Source organism: Caloenas nicobarica, chromosome 9 (assembly GCF_036013445.1).
Source record: "Caloenas nicobarica isolate bCalNic1 chromosome 9, bCalNic1.hap1, whole genome shotgun sequence".
Taxonomy (NCBI): Eukaryota; Metazoa; Chordata; class Aves; order Columbiformes; family Columbidae; genus Caloenas; species Caloenas nicobarica.
In genome coordinates, this window is record NC_088253.1 from 7,546,484 (window position 1) to 7,564,792 (window position 18,309).

General features: G+C 38.1%; 1 protein-coding gene across 5 annotated transcripts in view; it reads right to left on the reverse strand.

Annotated features, from left to right (window-relative positions):
- Nucleotides 1–5,008: 5,008 nt before the first annotated feature.
- LOC135991890 (dipeptidase 2-like) overlaps nt 5,009–18,309 on the reverse strand; it is a 52,112-nt gene continuing 38,811 nt past the window's right edge. For 3 of the 5 annotated variants that reach the window (XM_065640729.1, XM_065640730.1, XM_065640728.1), the window contains 10 exons: nt 14,894–15,171; nt 14,019–14,145; nt 13,411–13,540; nt 12,932–13,073; nt 11,984–12,053; nt 11,307–11,483; nt 10,660–10,747; nt 9,935–10,010; nt 8,090–8,225; nt 6,621–6,841 (listed from right to left, as the gene is read on the reverse strand). In XM_065640729.1, coding sequence (XP_065496801.1) covers nt 6,647–6,841; nt 8,090–8,225; nt 9,935–10,010; nt 10,660–10,747; nt 11,307–11,483; nt 11,984–12,053; nt 12,932–13,073; nt 13,411–13,540; nt 14,019–14,145; nt 14,894–15,018 — 1,266 coding nt within the window. In that variant the 5' untranslated portion in view covers nt 15,019–15,171 and the 3' untranslated portion in view covers nt 6,621–6,646. Of the gene's footprint in view, nt 6,005–6,620; nt 6,842–8,089; nt 8,226–9,934; nt 10,011–10,659; nt 10,748–11,306; nt 11,484–11,983; nt 12,054–12,931; nt 13,074–13,410; nt 13,541–14,018; nt 14,146–14,893; nt 15,172–18,309 lie in introns of those variants that run through there. The other 2 variants (XM_065640731.1, XM_065640732.1) reach the window with 2 other exon arrangements.

Consider the following 18,309-nt stretch of genomic DNA (forward strand, 5'->3'; position numbering starts at 1 on the left):
AACAGAAGTAGGGTTGTTGGTTAGGGAAACAGAAACCCTGCTCAGTTAGCCCCCATACAGTTAGGCACAAAGCCCTGATACCTGGAAGAATTAAATACTTCCAGTTTTTAAAACCAACATTTTTTTAAAGCATAAATAGAGATATGTAAAGAGTAAGGCCAGGATATACACTGCAGTGGATCCATAACTATTATTTATTGTTTTGGAAGATGTTTTCCACTAGAGTGGAACCTGGCTGACAAATAGCCCTGAGCTGACCATCAGGAAAACAAAACAAAACACCAAAAAACCCCAACCAAAGCACAACCACCAAACAAAAATTGCCACTGCCAAGGTACAGCTTCCCTGGACATGAGGCTGGGCAGATATTGTGCAAGTTCACGGCCAGCATTTCACCATAGTGAAGTTCTGTTTTCAGCACATTCCCGCTTGTCCACATCTGAGGATCACATCAGCCTTGTGGACAAAGCGGGCTGGAAATTGGCAACTTGGCTGCAAACATTTCTCACTAACAAAGATCAGGATCTGTTCAATCCGTGACAAAGATAAGCAGTTGCTAAAAGAGGTCCTTTGGAGAGGACCACAACACGTAAAGAACCGAAGACAGAGTAGTAAGTGCTTTTGGGAGATGCAATGCACAATCCTCCACATGCCATTTCCAGGAGAACATTGAGGCAAGGGAAGGTCACATTGTACTCATACAGGAGCTCGTGTGCAAACTGCAACTGAAAATTTTGCTGCTGTTCTAGAAAACATGGCACAGCTTAGACATTAAAAGACCACAAGAGGACACTATGGTGCCACTTATCTTCAAAGATTATTTACTTCAAGGAACTTCTGCCTTCCTTGTAAAATTACTCATAACTGTATTTGATACGCAGAACAGCCATTTCTACAAAGACACCTTAATCTCATCTTTGGAGACTGAAAAGTTACTAAGTCTTCGAGATTTTTTTCCTCCCCCTCTATGAGATGCTGTAAATTCAAATAAGATGGACTGGATCAAAGTTTTCTCCACTAAATTTGTTAAATATTACAGTAATTTTCAGGGTACGATTAAAACGTTGGAAAAATACTACTCAGTGGTTTGTTGTGGTTTTTTCCTCTTTTTTAAGGGATCAGTTTTTCAGTTGGGTTACATTTTTAGCATGGATAGATTTGTCATGGTCTGTCTAATTTTTAATAAAGGGCTCAGAGAAGAAACTGAGCACAGGCCTAGACAAGGTTCTTTAGATGTTGAGTTAACTACAGGAGGACACTCAGGAATGTTAATCCAAATGGACTTTTTGTATTAAACTTTTTTTTCAAATGTTTGTATTCCAGATGAAAGGGTCCTTCTTTTGATTTCTCTGATAAAGCCTGTACTAGTTTCACTTTTAATCTTAACTATTTTAGTCTTTATTTTGTTTGTCAGCAACAACCCACAGGGGAACTCAAATTCTTGCTTCCTGGACTCTGTGCTTTTCTTTCATTGCAGAACTGGCAAAAGAACTGCTTTATGTAGACAGTGAAACCAGGTGCTGAGAAAAGGGTTTCAGAGAAAAATACTTGCCCAGTATATAGGGGAAAGGCTCATCCCAGCGAAGTTTACAAAACAATTTGGGAAGAAGCAACAGAAAGAGCAAAATTAAGTGCCCTTTCATTTGAGTTCTGATCACTAAGGCTACAGCCTGGATTAGAAGCAGCAGCAGCATTTCTGTGATGTAAGATGAATGCTCAGCTTTTTAAAAAAATAATTTTAAAAAATTATTTTCAAATTGTTATGACAGAAGCAGCTGAACCAAGTCTAATATCTCTGAGGTCACAGCTTTAGGGAAGAGGGGTGGGTTGTTGCTTTTGCTTTGCAAGAAAAAGAATCTTCACAGATTGTAATAATTTCTCAGACAGTACAGACACCAGGGAAAGAATTGCTGCCTTTGCCATTTGAGTGCCAGGAAGTGAAACAGCCTATGAACAGCTCACGGTAATACCGGGCCAAGTGACTGAGAGGTTCTAGCTCAATCACTGAAGATTCTGGACATCTGTGAAATAAAGAAATGGGACAAAAATGCTTCCCATTTCCACAAATTGTGTTTTTCCTCTGACAAAAATTACATACTGAACTTACAAATAAATATGAAGGTTAGTAAAACCTTTTCCATTTCTCTGGTTTCAAAATATAAAAAAAAAGGAAAATTATAGGATCACCAAACACCCACCACTATCTCAAGTTGTTCTGTGTAGATGTAAAGGTTTGTAGGTAAGATATCAAGACAAAAATCAAGACTATATTAAAAATAAAAAACACTGACTCGAGCCCTCCAAAATGCTCCAAGAAGGATCATCCAGCATCACAGTCTGTCCTGGAAACAGTTCAGCAGATCCACTAACGCACTGCTCAGGATCTGAGAGTTAAATCCAACAAATCCTAAGAGCAAATGAAAACTACTGGTGGTGGGAAGAATCTTCTAGTTATTTAATTTTTTTGTAGTGTAGACATGCTATATTTCTAGAATTTGAAGAAATGTGGTCATTTCCACATGCATAAATCCAGAGAAGAGTAAACAGAGGAGCTGCTGCTTTCAATAGCAAATGGAAGAAATCCAAGTTGCTACAGTCTCACTTGGCTTTTCTGCTCCTCCCCACTGAACATGGTTAACCCAAAAATCCATGTGATCAGCAGGAAACCCATCACTTGAGGGAGAAAACAGTTTTCAGCTTGATGAGCTCCCTGAACCAGCTTATCATCTAGTTAGAGAAAACAGTGTGAGCAGCGCTCGCGGGAGCCAGCGTGCAGCCAAGGAACAGGGCAGGACTGCAGCAGCCAAAGCTGACATGGCACAAACTGCTGCAGCACTGCACCTTACTCTGGCAGGCCACGGAGATGCAACGATACCCAGCTTTGCAGAGTTGGTTTTGTGGTGCAGATGCCCAGTGAACCTTATATTTAAAATTAAACAGAAGTTAATAAACTTGTATCTTTATAGGTGGTTAGGCTTCATGCACGATGTTTACTGACTTTGAAACACAGAAATATATGGGCATATTTTTTGAGCAGCTCAATGATATGTAAGGAGGATGCAGATGTTAAGCACCAGCACAGTTCAGTAACCAATATCCAATGTAAAACATGCAAAAATCCTTCTATGGCTAAAATAAGTCACCTACTGAGTAGAAGTTAGATACATGAACTGAACTACTCAGATTTTATGTAACAGATCAACTGTATATGTTAGACCAGCAACAGACTTTTTAGGCTTGGTTTCTAGCATCACCACTTGATGAGATGACTGAGAATTTGTTTGTTTCTGTGGATGCTACAGCCTGTTAGTCTGGAAAAGGATAGTACTGCGGGAAGGGTGCTGGCATCAACCTTTTAGAACCAAATCAACAGTCTGCATCAATATTATGTCTGCAGTTTTGGGCTGTTCATATAACACATGCAAAAGCACAAGCCCTGTATTGTTAAAGATGCCTTGAAGTTTGGGTCACGTAGAAAATCAGCCTAAAGTACTTCATAGTACAATGATTTTGAGATTTATAGTAATAACTATTTTCAGAATTCATGTTATTTAGAAGATGTAAATAATGGCTTCCTTTCTTCCATTTGGCAGCCAAAGCTTATTACAAAGATGGTATCTCAATTACATCTGATACTTCACTGACACCACTAGCAAGAACAGAATCTGTCAGTTGAGCTAGCATGCACTTCAAATTACCAATGCAAATTGCTCTTATTAATTGGTGCAGGGCAAAGGCATTCAATTTCAGGATGAATCATCCTCTCCATCGGGAGGCAGAAATCAGAGTGCAATCATTTCATGCTCGAGCTGTTGGAGATGCAGTGCTGTGATCACTACTACTACAAGCTGCTGTCAGTAGGACTGGAGACACTGGCATTCAGACTGAAGGGTCACTATAATTTTTCTGACAGCAGTCACAGCCATATCTTACATGATTTTACTTTTGAAATGGAATTCTAATGGGATGTCTTTCTACCATGTTTCAAGCTGTATGATTTTGATTGTTTAGGAAAAATAAACTAACTGCATCTCTTAGATAAACTAGAGACCATGTGCATAATCATTGCACGATGCACAAGATTCCATTTCTTGCATGATGATTTTGCACTCTGATGTTGGTTTCACACAAGCAGCTTATTTGAAGCGTCCTGAATTAAGATTGTAACTAATAATGGAAAAAGAGACTTCTAGATCATTACACATCTGTGAGAAATGCTGTGAAGTAGAGATTTATCCTAACCTTGGTGCAGGCAACCTGTCTAGTTCCCCATAAGCCTTGTTCTCTATGATTTGCTTGACCAAGCGATTCGCTGCAGGTAACACTGTCATCGTGGACTTACTGCAGTGACTGGATCATCAGGGTTTCCTGGAGTTCTGAACATTTACATTGTTCTGTGAGATTACACCAGTATCTATACACAATTTTAAACTATTTTATTTAAATTTCATATATGTTTTGCCATAAGGTTACAAATTATTCATTGCATGAAGCAGTCAAACGAATAAGTGCAATACACTATAGATTAAACAAGGAAATAAACCACAAATTCTATAGTATGGTGGAGTAAGTAATATAGAAGTGTCATCCATATCTTTAAGAAAAGGAATATATTTTTAATCCATGCTGTAGTATGGAAAAAAAGTAGAAATTAGTGTGCAAGAAAGTGACAACACAGTAGAAAGAAAAAGGCTGGAAGAAATAAGGAAGCATCTTCCACTTCAAATATGTAAGGAAGTTACTATTACGGTACTAATTCTGTGAAAAGAGACCATGGATGGCAGTTTCCCAATGGCTTATGAAGCTGTTAGCAGAAGTACTGATGGGAAGTATTTGCTCTATTGAATTCATCATTTTACCAGTAAAACAAGTTCTGATGCTAGTCAAGCAGTATCAGGAGGGGAAGACTTCTGAGTCAGTGCAGTAATTCCCCACTGTAGAGGCATAACCAGGATCAGTATTTATTGAGAAACTGTTCTTAAAAACTTGGCTTGCATGCAGCTGGATTATTCAACATGATTTGTAAAGAATTCATAAGTGGCAGTAGTATATTCAGAACATACTTATCAAGGAGACCACCTTATGAGGAGAATTAATGAAGCTTCATTCTGAAGCAATAGAAGAACAATCTTCTTCCAGGAAGGCTATTTGTACATGGAATGCAGAAATTGATGCCAGGAACAGCCTCAAGTGATTCTAGAAAACAACTGACTTGCTGTTTCCATTCTGTTCATGCTTAGCCTTGTCTTTCAGTTGTTAAATACTTTGTGTGTTTACAAATGCTGTCCTTAGATCAATGAGAGGACTAAGGCTAAATTATCTAGATGTCAAATCAGTAAATTAAAGCACGAGATAAAAATCACAGTTAACAAGGCAAGTGTCATGAGAAGGCATTTACCAGCAAGCACTGGGAAATGACCCTACAAAGATGTAGTGCTGCCATCTTACAATTTCATCATGAATCTCAGGATATTTGATTAAAATTCCAGCTTTGAGTGATATTACTCTACCAAGAACAGGCCTGTTGCAATACATGCTCTTCTGTATAACAGCAGCATCTAACCTCACATACCTTGTATATATGAAAACATGTTCCAAAGGCTGAAACAGCAGAAGGTTTATAATAAAAAGATCTCTTTCTAATCTCATGCCTATGAATCCTTTGACAGTGGCCTGATTTAAGCCAGCCAGAGTAAAAATAAAATAATAAAACCTGTTATTGATAAGGATCATGGTTTAAATGCGAAAAAGATTTCCACAAAGCTGTGGAACGTTCTAACAAAGCTTTTATTTAAATACTCATTTTATACTTTTCAGATGGCAATAAAAATGTCGGAACAAGATCTCACCCTCTGAGTAGCCAGAATTCCTGCTTTGTCCTGGCTTATTCTTGCTCCCAGCTTCATCAACATGCAGCAAACAGCAGTCCCCAAATTACATAAAACTATATACAGCATTGCCTGGTCACCTGTACCCCTCAGGAACTCTCCAGTTGCTCACTGTCCTAGTCAGAGTTCAAAAATAAGAGTTCAGTATTGCAGGATACATTCCTAGAGCTAGTGGTTGGCATGAAATCTGAACTGAAATAGCCATGTCATCTCTCTTGTCATCTTAAAAAAAAAAAAGAAAACAAATAGAAAGAAAAACAGAAACCAAAACAAAAACCCCAAAAAACAAAACAAACAAACAAACCAAAACCAAAAAACCCACACCCACTCTTCTACATATACCGGGGGGTGCTCTTCTCTGACTAAGCCATCGACTGATGATGAAAGTTGTAGGATTTAACAAGAAGTAATATCTGAAAACATTTCAGCACAGCTGTCTTAATCATATCTCTAGTTCCTGTGTGGAACTGCTGATTCTGAACTCCAGTATTTATACCACATGCAACAATATAGGTAAAGTATCAAAAACACATGTCATGCATTAGAGAATTTCTTTCTTAGATGTGAATACTTTCCGTTAACAATGTTGGTCGTGGCTTAGCCAAGATGACACAGAATTTATCACTTCAAGTTCTAAATGCTTTTGATACAACTTCAAATCTACATTAAAAAATTAGATTTACATTAACAAAACCCCCAAAAGATAACTACTTGCAATGCAGATTACTCCATATATCTCTCTCTAGACTCCATAGGTCTTATGATGCATAATGCAGTATTAAATATGATAAAATTACAAGCATCAGACTAAAAGGTTGTGCCACAGAAGAAAATCCAAAGGACCTGGCTGTCTGAAGCTGATGATTATGTAGGTCTAGGCGACATGAGTTTTGTACTTCTTCTTGTGGAATTTCACTTTCACCTACGTCCATTAGTCCACTAATGTTTCGCACCTAGAAAAATTCAAAAGGTTGCAGCTAGCAAATACAATGTTATTCCAAGTGAAGCAACTAAAGCTGTATTGCAAACCACATCTGAATGTGATGAAATCAACACCATTATCCTGATGTTTGCATTCCTGTGAAGCACTTCCTAGAATTCAGTACAGGTACTTTACAGGCAAGAGCCACAGGTCTGGCTGTTCTCTGTCTTGACTCACTCCAGATACGGATGCAGTAGCTGGAGAACTTTAAGCAAACAAACTCATGAGCTTTCTTCCCTGAAGTCAGCTCACAGTCTCAAGACAGACCTGCAAACATCTCTAATTTAAAAGGAAAAAAATTACTAAGTTTCATGGATCGGTTAGGTGATGAATTTCAACCTCTTCTTAATGTCAGTCTGCCACACGTGCAACTTGGCATTAGGTAGATATTTTTGTAGATTAACTGGAACAGTAAAAAATTCCCTGATTTCTGTTCATTTAATGTACTCCAAAAAAGCAACTGGAAAAAAGATCACTCTGAAATGCATGTTGTCTACAAGGCTTTGTGTATAATATCTACTTACTTATCCCTGTAAATAAAACCAGTAGGAGGCAAGCAGTTTGCAAGTTTCAACAGAGGCTTTTGAAAAAGTTACCATTTAGGGGGGTCCTTACTCTCATACAGTCTCTCTCCTTCCCTCATGCTTCTGGATTAGCTTCTACCGTCTGCACTTAAAGCTCGCTGTGATCTAGTTGTTAAGTTTATGGCTTGTTAGTGATCTGGTCATGGCAGAAGCCTTTTGGATAGCAGTCCAATCCCATGACATGAATTAAATGGACTTGCAGGAGTCAGCATTCCTTACTGCACCAGTGAACACAGCCAGACTGTGATGCTGGTACATCCACAGTTTCTCCAAACCATGAAGTGATTCCATTTAGAAGTCAGCCATGTGTACTTATCAGATTATCATAGAGAGAAAAAGTTCCAAAGAGCTCTGTCCGCTCTCTCTCATTTTCCTTTATTCTGCTAACACTCTCTTACCATCTTGGTTTCTTTCCCAGCATTTGGAATTACTGCATTAGCATAGCATAGCTCACTGGGGGTAGCAGGGATGGGAAAAAAAGAAAAAGCAGCAAGGCACCAACAGTTCCTCTCTCCATCTTAGTAAGAATCATCGCACCAACAGTTCCTCTCTCCATCTTAGTAAGAATCATCGCACCAACAGTTCCTCTCTCCATCTTAGTAAGAATCACCATTCTGTTTAGCTTTTAATCTTACATTTTCCACTTCTCTGAAGACACGGAGAAAATTCTCCCTCAGGACCCCTTTCAGTTCAGTTTCATTCCAGCCTCTTGTTAGAAGTTCCTCAATCAAAGAAGGGTATTTAGAAACGTCTTCCAGTCCCTCAGGGAAACTGTTGGCAAGAGTCACACAAGAACATTCAACACAAATTATGGACAAAAATGCAGAGAAAAAAGTTCATTAGTCTTTTGAACATATTCACTTTTGGAATGAGCTCACTTTTGACCCAATTCTTCCTCCGAGAAGTTTAAAAAAAAAATAAGAATTCAACTAACAAAAACAGAAGCAGGACTGGGACACAATGAAAGGCTTTTGCTGCACAAATGATCCCATTAGCAGAACAAAACTGTGTATTCTGGAATGAGGATGCACTTATGTATAGACAGAACAACAGCATGGAGGATATTAAAGCAAAAAAAACCCAGACTCATGTATGCATTAATCTACTCTTTATATCTGGTCTTTAGAGTAAGAGGAAATGGCTGCACCTCAAATGGAGTTGATGCAATCCACTTGTGTAACTGGGAACATAAGGGAACCTGCAAACACATGATGAGCTAAGGAATTGCAGGCAATTTTGTGTACTTTGTTGTTTACAAAGTCGTTTTTCTAAAGAAAATACAATTAGAATAATAATATTGTTTTGAATTCTGCAGTTTAGGCAGTGAAAAGAAAGCTATGCTGAACCCTCCACTGAAGAAATTACAATAAGCAGAATTGACCTATGTCTTATGATAATTCTTACCAGAATAAAAAGGAATTAGAAGCAAGAAGCTGCAAAATCTGCATTAAACAGCTGTTTTAAATTGTATTTCCAGGAGTCTTGGACTTTCTTTTGAGGTAACTAATATATTCTGTTATTTTTCTTTTCTGTGGAGATGTGGTGACAAGCATACGTCAAGAAGTCTGTGCCATTACTTTCCACCAGGACTTAGGACCTTAACAACTCCACTACTGATGGTCTGTGTGAAAATACATGCAATAAAATGTGTCCTTTCGTTGCAAACTGGTTTTATTTTGGAGATTATAGTTTCAGAGCTATGATTAGCTAAATCTCATGGGAGCTGACACACTGTTTTTGTGGTCCCACTTTACACAGGTGAGTCTGACTGTGACTTTCATACCCAGGTGTCTGACCCCAGAGGAAAAAAAAAAAAAAGAAAAAAAGAAAAAAAAAAAAAAAAAAGGAGATGACTATTCAATAGAAAGATAAAAAGCAAAAAAAGGTTTAGGGTTATGCCAACAAGTGTCAGCCAATCTGCATTTATTTCCCGTGCTGTAACAAAGCTAGCCCAGGAGTGAGCAGGAGAGGTTGTGTTGTAGCCTGTCCACCATGCTCTGCTTGCCTCAAACACTTTCCAAGCCCCAGAGCAGGAATGGTTTCACAGCCCCCAAACACTCTGGGCTTTCCAAACTAGCATATTAGTGGAGGAAAGAGTTTTGCAGCATCTCCCTGGGCTAACCCATTTACCATCTAAACGCTGAGGCAGCTTTTCTGTCATTCATCTTTGGCTTCTAGAGGAAACCACCCTCTATCTATCTATCTATCTATCAATCCCTGTTTCTGTGTGCGCAAACCGCTGCCTAGAACACACAATTGCACAGTTGATAGGGCATTAGAATCTGTTTCCACATTTGTGGCGCTGCTTCACACAGTTCTAAAAAGGAATCACTGTGCCTGTCTTTCATAAAACTTGTTTTGGTACTCATTGCAAGACAACTTGCTACAACTCTCTTGGCCTGCCTTCTTTTTTCTTCAAAAGGAATCAAAACCTTCATAATTTAAGGAGCAGATATCAGTATATGTACAATTTTACCAACCGTTCCACTCCATCGTAGTCACCACCAATTCCGATTGACTCTGAACCTGCAGTTTTCTTTATGTGGTCAAAATGATCTGAAAGAAAATGTCAAAGAAAACAATATCTAAGCAATAAGGCAAGAAGAAATAACACAGTTCAGACATATTGGCACAAGGCAACTTAATAATGGATTCTTAATCAAATCCTTTTTAAAAGAGAGTCAAAAGATACCCTGATAATACAGGTTAAAATTTAATAATGCAGGTGACATATTCTGGATATTTGCTGATGCTTAACTAGATGTTGTCTGTTATTAAGTACATCAGGCAGCAATCTTCAAAATAACAGCTACATTGCTGAGATGCAAATGAGAAAAAAGATGTGATCATCACAGCACGTTAATTCCCAACAAGTAGCCTACACATACCAAACTATTTTTCATTACCCATTACATACCTATGTTTTCTACTCTTAATTACAAAGGTTTAAGATGTTTTCCAGAAAGTAACAACTACTTTGGGATTAATGGTTCTTAACTCAATTTGGGAGCATCACATCCTCCAGCTACACGCCTTGTACTTCTTGTTATTATTTAATGAATATTAGCTGCAAAAATACCTAGAGTGGGGTAAGGTGTGCAAGGGAGTAAACAAGCAGTATAATTTACACAAGCTCAAAAATCATGCAGACATCAGGAAATTCATAGAAGCCGCCCACAAAAACTACAGTATATTAACTTCAAACCTGCAAGAGTAGAAACATTGACAACTTTCCTGCCACAGGCCAGTACATCTGCATTGAATGTCACCATGATAATTCCCTTGTTCTTTTTCTGAAAGATAGGAAGAGACAAGCGATTAGTTGACACTTCCATGTCCTGTAAACCTCATGAGCATCTCGTATAGATCCTTTGCCATCCATCCATCCATCCATCCGTAAGCATAACAACGCTCTAAGTCAAAGCTCAGATGGCAACACAAGGCTTTGCTTCTCTGTCTTTTACCTTGCATTAATTATATTCTCACATAGCCTGGATGAGCAGAAGTCCAATGACTATGTCAAAAAAACTCAACCAGAATTTCAAAATATTTGCAAACACTTCATTTTTGTAGCCAGACAAAACATAACCCAAAGAAAATGGCTCAGAAGTGAATGTGTAACTTGCTGCTCAGGGATCTGTTTATAAATCCAATTCAAATGTGAGAGGGTGAAAAGTAAATGCCAATATGCAAGTTTGCCTCAGACTAGTCAAACATTGTCATAAAAAACCCAAACAAAACCAAACCAAACAAACAAAAAAAACCCCAACAAAACCAACAGAAAACAAATAAACAAACAAAAACGAAATCAAAACCAACCCAACAAAAAAAACGACAATCCATCTCTCTCACCAGTTGCTGAAGGATATCATCAGGAACATTTCTTGAATGATTACAAATAGAAAATGCCGAGGAATGGCTGAAAATTACTGGTGCTTTTGAGATATTCAGTGCAGCTTTTGCTGTGGAATATGAAGTATGAGATAAATCTATCAGCATGCCCAGGCGATTCATCTCCTTTACCACTTCCTAAAACAGATTTACAGACAACGGTGTCAGTATTAAATTTCCTTAAAGGAAACCGTTTAGCTGATATATCTAAACAGATAAATAAATTCTGCAGCTGTCAGCTAGTCATAAACATGCTGTGCCTGTACGGGTTTCTATTTACCTATTAATTTAACAGTAATTTATTCACTCGCAATTAACTAGCACACCATCACATGCTGAAAACTTATAAAGCTTAGTCGATCTGAAATAAGTAATTTGAACTGCTATTCACATCCCACTACTTTTGCATATTAATTCATACATCTGGTCTATATTAATTGTTATAATTAAATCCAGCACTTCTTTGAGCCTAAGTAACATCACAGGGAATTTGGCTTGACTGAACCCTGATTACTTCCTAATTATCAAGAACTTCCAGAAATCAATTTATAACGACAAGTTGCTTTTGAAAAGGTAAGGACAAAAGTTGTTAGTTGTATGAGAGATCGCTTAGATTATCATTCAAAAGAGCTTCTTACTTGGCCGAATGCAGTCAGACCAATAACACCAGGATAAAAGTTGTGTATTCCTTTAGATGATGATTCAGACCTTAAAATGGAGTGAGGGAGGAGAAACATCGTATTATTCTGGAGACTGAAACTTCTTATGCTACACACAATAAAAAGCATTACTATGTCAGATGGCCAATTGTAGGTATAATGAGCTACTTAATGCTTATCTTGTTCATACAGTGCTTTTTATGTTCTTAACTGTTTTCTCGATGTTATGCCTTCAGGCTCAGGACTGCTGTATGCTTGTGAAGCAATGCAAGACAAGCAAAGAGATGCTTGTCAGAAATTTTCTGATTAAACAAACCATCAGGGAACAAAGATATGCTGAAATGTCAGTTACCTGTCAACCAGAAAGCCTGCTTTTCAGCCCTCTCTGCACACAATTCCCCTTTCCCTGAATCAATACAAGAAGGAATTTTGTCAATCCAGCAAAGAGTAGGTGCTAATATTCTGATACAGGAGCTAAGTACTCATCTCTGTAGCTGCATATGAGACCTGCACTTTTGAGCTGTCCAGAGAGGACAGCGGTAAAGGCTGCTGACTGCTGAGTTCTCACTCGCATTCACACTCTTTTATCCACATCATATGCAATTTTAGTACTTTTTTTTTTTTTATGGCATGTTTTGCCATATGTAACTTTCCTAATAAAGCAAAAGGGATAGCAATTTTACCATCTTTGTGCTGTTAACAAGGTTTAAAATTTCCTAAATTGTCAGCATAACAAGCACTACAAAACAGATCCTTCAGTCCCCCACTTGACACATTGCAAGGGATTTAGTCCAAAAACCTGTCATCCTTGACTTGGTTCAGAGTAATTTCACAGGTGAACTCTGCGTCTGAACCCATATTTTCCCCATCTTGGAGCTGCCACCACTTTGCATTAGATTGTCACACAAACACATGCATATTTGTTACCAAGGTGTATTGCAGGAATGTGTTAATGTCATGTAACGAACACCCAGGTCATAAAACATCCTCAGTGTTGCCAAACTGCTGTCAATGGAGTGACCACCTTCTATTCCAATCAAACATGCAATCCTTCTACTGTCAGAGATGCCTGGAAACAACAAAGGAAAGTAATTCCTAAGTAATTTAATGACAGATAAGAAGCCAGCACTACTGAGCAACAATTGTTATTGTAAATTGCAAACAATAATAGTGACGATTTCATAGAACAGGAGTTTATACTAGTGCATGTTTAAATGGTAAATTTTGTCTCTACTACAATGGGCTATGACTGTGCACAGAACCAGTTATTGTGGTTCAGGGGAAAAACTGAAGTTCAAGTTATTCTTTAAACCAGGGTAACTTGCCTGCTTGCAGCTTGTCTGTCTTTTGCACATAACTCCTGCAATCCTATTCAAAAAAAATTCTGTTACAGGAAAGAGCATCACCTTGGGAAGTTGTCACAAGTTCAAGCTCTTCATAGCTGTTACACATCCTCTTGACAACATCAATTTGCTCTAAGGTCAGACGTACAGCATCCTTGTTCTGAGCGCTGCAAAGAACATACACTGACCAAAACTGAAAGAGACATTGACAAGCAGACTAGATAACTTGTGTTTCAACTTGGAAACCTTCATTTGCTAATAGTGAAGCTCATGAGCACAGACCAAAATAATTTCCTACAGTTTACAAGGGAGTTGCCACTATAGTTTTTTCCCCCAAAGGAAGAGCTACAATGCAAGGCAAGAGCATCCACTCTAGACATGATTAAAGCCTCCTGACATACTCAGCTACTCCCCAGTACATGCAGGAAAGCAGATGTAGTTTACTTTATTTAACAAAAAAAATGCCACCGTTTTGGTTAAGGGCCTCTGGGTTATAAAAAACAAACTTTTGAAACACAAATGTTATGCAAAAGTGTCTGTGGCTTTCCAGTTTCATAGTTTTTTATTTTTTAACAGAAAGACCCAAAACCAGGGCCAGGAGTACTTTTGTGTTTGGGAAGGAGGCAAATGTAAAAATATGTTCTCAGACTCACAACCATGGCAATACGTACCTGAGCTCCCACATAACCGGCCTGAAGTTTTGCAAGGTTTGTGTGGGTCTTGTCGAGCTCTCTTAAGTTGACTCTGCTGAGTCTGTTTTGGTAAAATATTCTCAGCCGCAGTACAAAGTCATTGTGGCTAGAATTGAAAACAAACTGGGCTTGTGATGGAACTAAGTTGTTCCCCTTCTAACCCCAACGTAATTCTTCCACTGTTCATAGTCCCTTACACCACTAATTGCCAATAATCCTTATAGTAACATTGGATTAAAAGTCTCCCTTCTTTTGCAAACGAGCTTTATTTCTTAATTAGGACAGCAAGAAACTTTTTCACTTCTCCCATTTTTATAGTTGTTGTGTTTATCTGTCTTTTTTTTTCTCCCTGTCGTTTCTGAAAGAATGGAAGAACTGAAATCAACCACCACACTCCTTAGAGGCAAGTAGTTGTGGTAGAATAATCAGTGCTGCCTGTGCCAGAACAATCAGTGTTGGTGTTCCCAGGTCAAAATATACTCACCACAGACATCATTCCTTCAAGTTTTAAGGGTACCCTTTCAAAGTATGATGCCTGCTTTCTAGCTCTGCACGGAAGGCATTGCTAATGAGAGATGCCATTAAATTAAGGGAAGGAGACAAGGATATTATATAAAGGCAAACAATAATTAAATGGTGAAACCTGACCAGAAAATCACAAATGCTTTTAGAATAACCTGATCCTATACTAAGAATGGTCTGAACCAAAATTCCTTCCAGATGAATCACTGCAAGAGTAATTAACTGCTATGTGCTGGCAACAGCCTATGTCACTACTCATCTAAACACACGTCAGCATTTTCTCCTCACTTGTCAAGATTCACAAAGTGTCTAGTTGAATATATTTTATATACCCATCAATTAGACGTGTATCTTGCATCAGCTTGATAGCTCTCTCTCTCATTGATTTCTCATAGCTGAATGGCACAGACAAGAACATCAACAGCCACAGCAACGACTTTACTGTATTTCTCTTCATTTCAATTTTCTAGTTTGCTAAAGCACAGAGGTACCACAATTATTCACTGATGATGATGAAGAAACAGCAAAATTTCCAGTCCGTGGAGGTCGTAGGCTTAATATTATAGGCAGAGTCAAAATGCCTCTCCTTCTGGTAAGGCTGGGGTGAATTCTGCAGGAGGAAAGAGAGAAAGAGAATAATAAACAAAAGGGAAAGTAGTGGCGGAAACTATAAACCGGGTACCTTCTCACAAAGATTTTAAGATCTCTGGCTATTGCGTTTTTACACATTTACACACTCCTTAAACTCTGCTGCTGCCACCGGCTGAGTACTGAAGGGAACTGACTCCTCAGTCGAGGCTGGTAGGGTAAGCATGACAGACCCTGGACAAACACCTCCCAAAATCAGCTCCCAAACCACTGCAACAAGATAGTTTTCTCATTACATTACCTGATTTGTTCTCATAATTTGGGAAACCTCACACTGAAATGAACACTCAAACTGTTTTGAGAAATTCTAAAAAAAATTGGCTGCTGTTTCTGAGTAAACTGTATTGTTAAAACACACAGCATAGAGTATTTTCAGAGGAAAGCTACTGACATGCAACACTTTTCCGTACCTTAACAAGGACAATATGTGCCAAACTTGAAAGGGTCACTATTTCCATGAGGAAATCGGTATGACAAGAACTTCAAGAGTAATCCAAGCACCTCTTGCTCTTTTTAAAAATACAGTACTCAAACACTTGGACAACAGCCTTTCAGGTGTCAGTCAGAAAGCATTTTTACAAACAGATTATAAATACCTCCTGTTCTATGTAGAGTAAATATAAGATCTGCTAGGATGTGAAAATACCTTTGCAGGGATAAGGTTGGATTGGGTGTTTTCCCAACATTCAGAGTTACTGGCAGCATTGCCTATAAAGCTGAGGAGCAGTCAACTCCTTCAGTTAATTGGAGTGACATCCTAATTAGATGCATGAGCCCTGTGAGCTCTTTCAATTCAAAGTTTGGCTAGAATTCTAATATTGCAGAGCCAATGCTCAAATTTTTCCAAAACACACACAGAAGAAAAATAATGTTGACTTTTTATTTATTTTCCACTATGAGTCAGTAAAATTTACACTTATAAACTTTCTTCCAGAAGCACAAAAGTTTGTTTTTACTAAAAAAGGAAGTTGGTTTTATGTATTCCTTGCCTGCAGAGGTAAAGACAAATAACATATATCAAATATGCAAGATATGATAAAATTACAAGGCAATTCACCTTGCCTGCATACTTTGCTTCTCTTGTCTTCAAGTGAATTTTCTAAAGCAACAGGAGGTAGACATAAACCAGGAAATGGTTTCCTGATATAAAGTCACATTCATCAATAAAGTCACAGATATCTCAAGGGAGACCCATAGGCAACAGTGGCATTGGAAGCAAATTCAAGTCCCACTGAGCAGATTGCCTATTGATGGCATCCTGTTCTAAACACATTTCTCTCTTCCCCTTACTAGAACATTTGGATTATAAAAATCAAAGCAAAAATAAGAGTAAGCCTGTAACCAGGATATTGAAAAGCAGCACAGTGAAAATCATATTATTAAGATTCTTATATTTCCAACCTATATATTAGACCCGCAATATGCAGAGTATAAATCAACGGAAAATTAACTGGCTTTTTTGCCCTGCCTCTGCTTGTTGAAATGTAAATACATTTGTAAAGGAATTATATTAAATAAGTCAGTATAAGTTTAATTAAGCTGTGCAATTGTTTTAAAATAAAAATTAATCCCTTTTGCATCAAACCAAAATAATGTAAAAGTATATTAAAAAAAAAAAGACCTCGCAACTTGGGTTTAGAAAGATGCAATCTAAAAAAATCCTTTAACTTTGACAAAAATTCCTAAGGTTCCTCTTTTGAGAAACTGGCTCAGGCCTTTTCTGTTTCACAAGATTTGGGAATGCATTAAATCGTGGGACCATCTGGCAGGAAGTACTCTTGAACAATGGGAACATACAAGCTTATACAAAAGGAAGTGTAGATGGAGAAGCTGCTTTAAAATCAGCCCTGAAGTGGTCTCAGAAAGAAGCTCTAGGACAGCTGAATAAACACAGTAGTATGCAGGCACAAATGAAGATCCAATAGAAATATGATACCATGGAGCTGTGGCACTAACTACAGAAAATTAATAACCCTCACTCCTTAATGTTTCCTACAAGAAAAATATAATGTATGGAATAGCATAGAGAGTATTTGAGAAGTACAGAGGTCAAATGCTACATAGAGGAAAGCACTCTAGAAATAGATTCGTCCTTACAGAATGTATGTTCTCGTTCATTAACAAATGTAACAGAGGTGATCGACTCCAAATTTCTTCTCATGTGTACAAAACTTAAGAGTATTTGGCTGGGCCCTTACAACAATATGGGAACGAATTTACATCATAAGTCTACGCATCTGAGTTTTCTCACGAGAATGGTTTCCTGCAGGCCCAACTACTTCCCCTGGGGGCAGAATAAGGACCAGACCTTTCCAGACTGGGATGAAACTCCCAGACTGTCCTTCCCCTGAGCACAGTTGACTCTCTGGCAACACTTGAATTTGTACAGGATTTGTACCATAGCTGATGGAATGAGCCCTTATTCCTGTCTGCACATTTACCAAGGGAACCTTCTCCGTTCTTCCCACACTAATTGGAAAGATTTTTCTGCTTTTATTCATTGCCGCAGCTTTATATTTGTATACGGAGGGAAAAAAATATTGGGAGGGTCATTTTCTATCAATTTCTTTGTAATACTGCCTTTAGCAGGAAAATATTTGAATTGTCATTGAAAACAACTGTGATGCATCAATGCTGAACAAGTTGGCCTCATTACTTTTACTCAAAGAAATCAAATATTCATAGATTGTGTATTTTGGAAAAAAAATTAGGCAGGTCACAGATACACGGGCTTACACATTATATCTAGGTACAGCAAAATCCATGTTCAAAATACGAGCCCTAACGTGCTACTGTGACATGGTGTTTGATTTCCTTCTCTTACTTGTTTTCAATAAAATCCATTTATGCAAAAGGGCACATTCTAGAAAGAAAAGATAAACAGAATCCTACTGGAATCTTACACACATTTAAAACTGCAGCAGTTCGCTTACATTTGATTTATTTTAATCAACCTTATGAAGAAAACTGGAAGGTACTATGCACTGGGGATATAAAGTACAGCAGCCCCAACAGTCTGCTACTGCTTTTGCCAAGCTCATCTTTCCCGGGTACGCAGAGCAAAGTGCACCATTAGTCCCATGGGACAAACCCAGAAGCA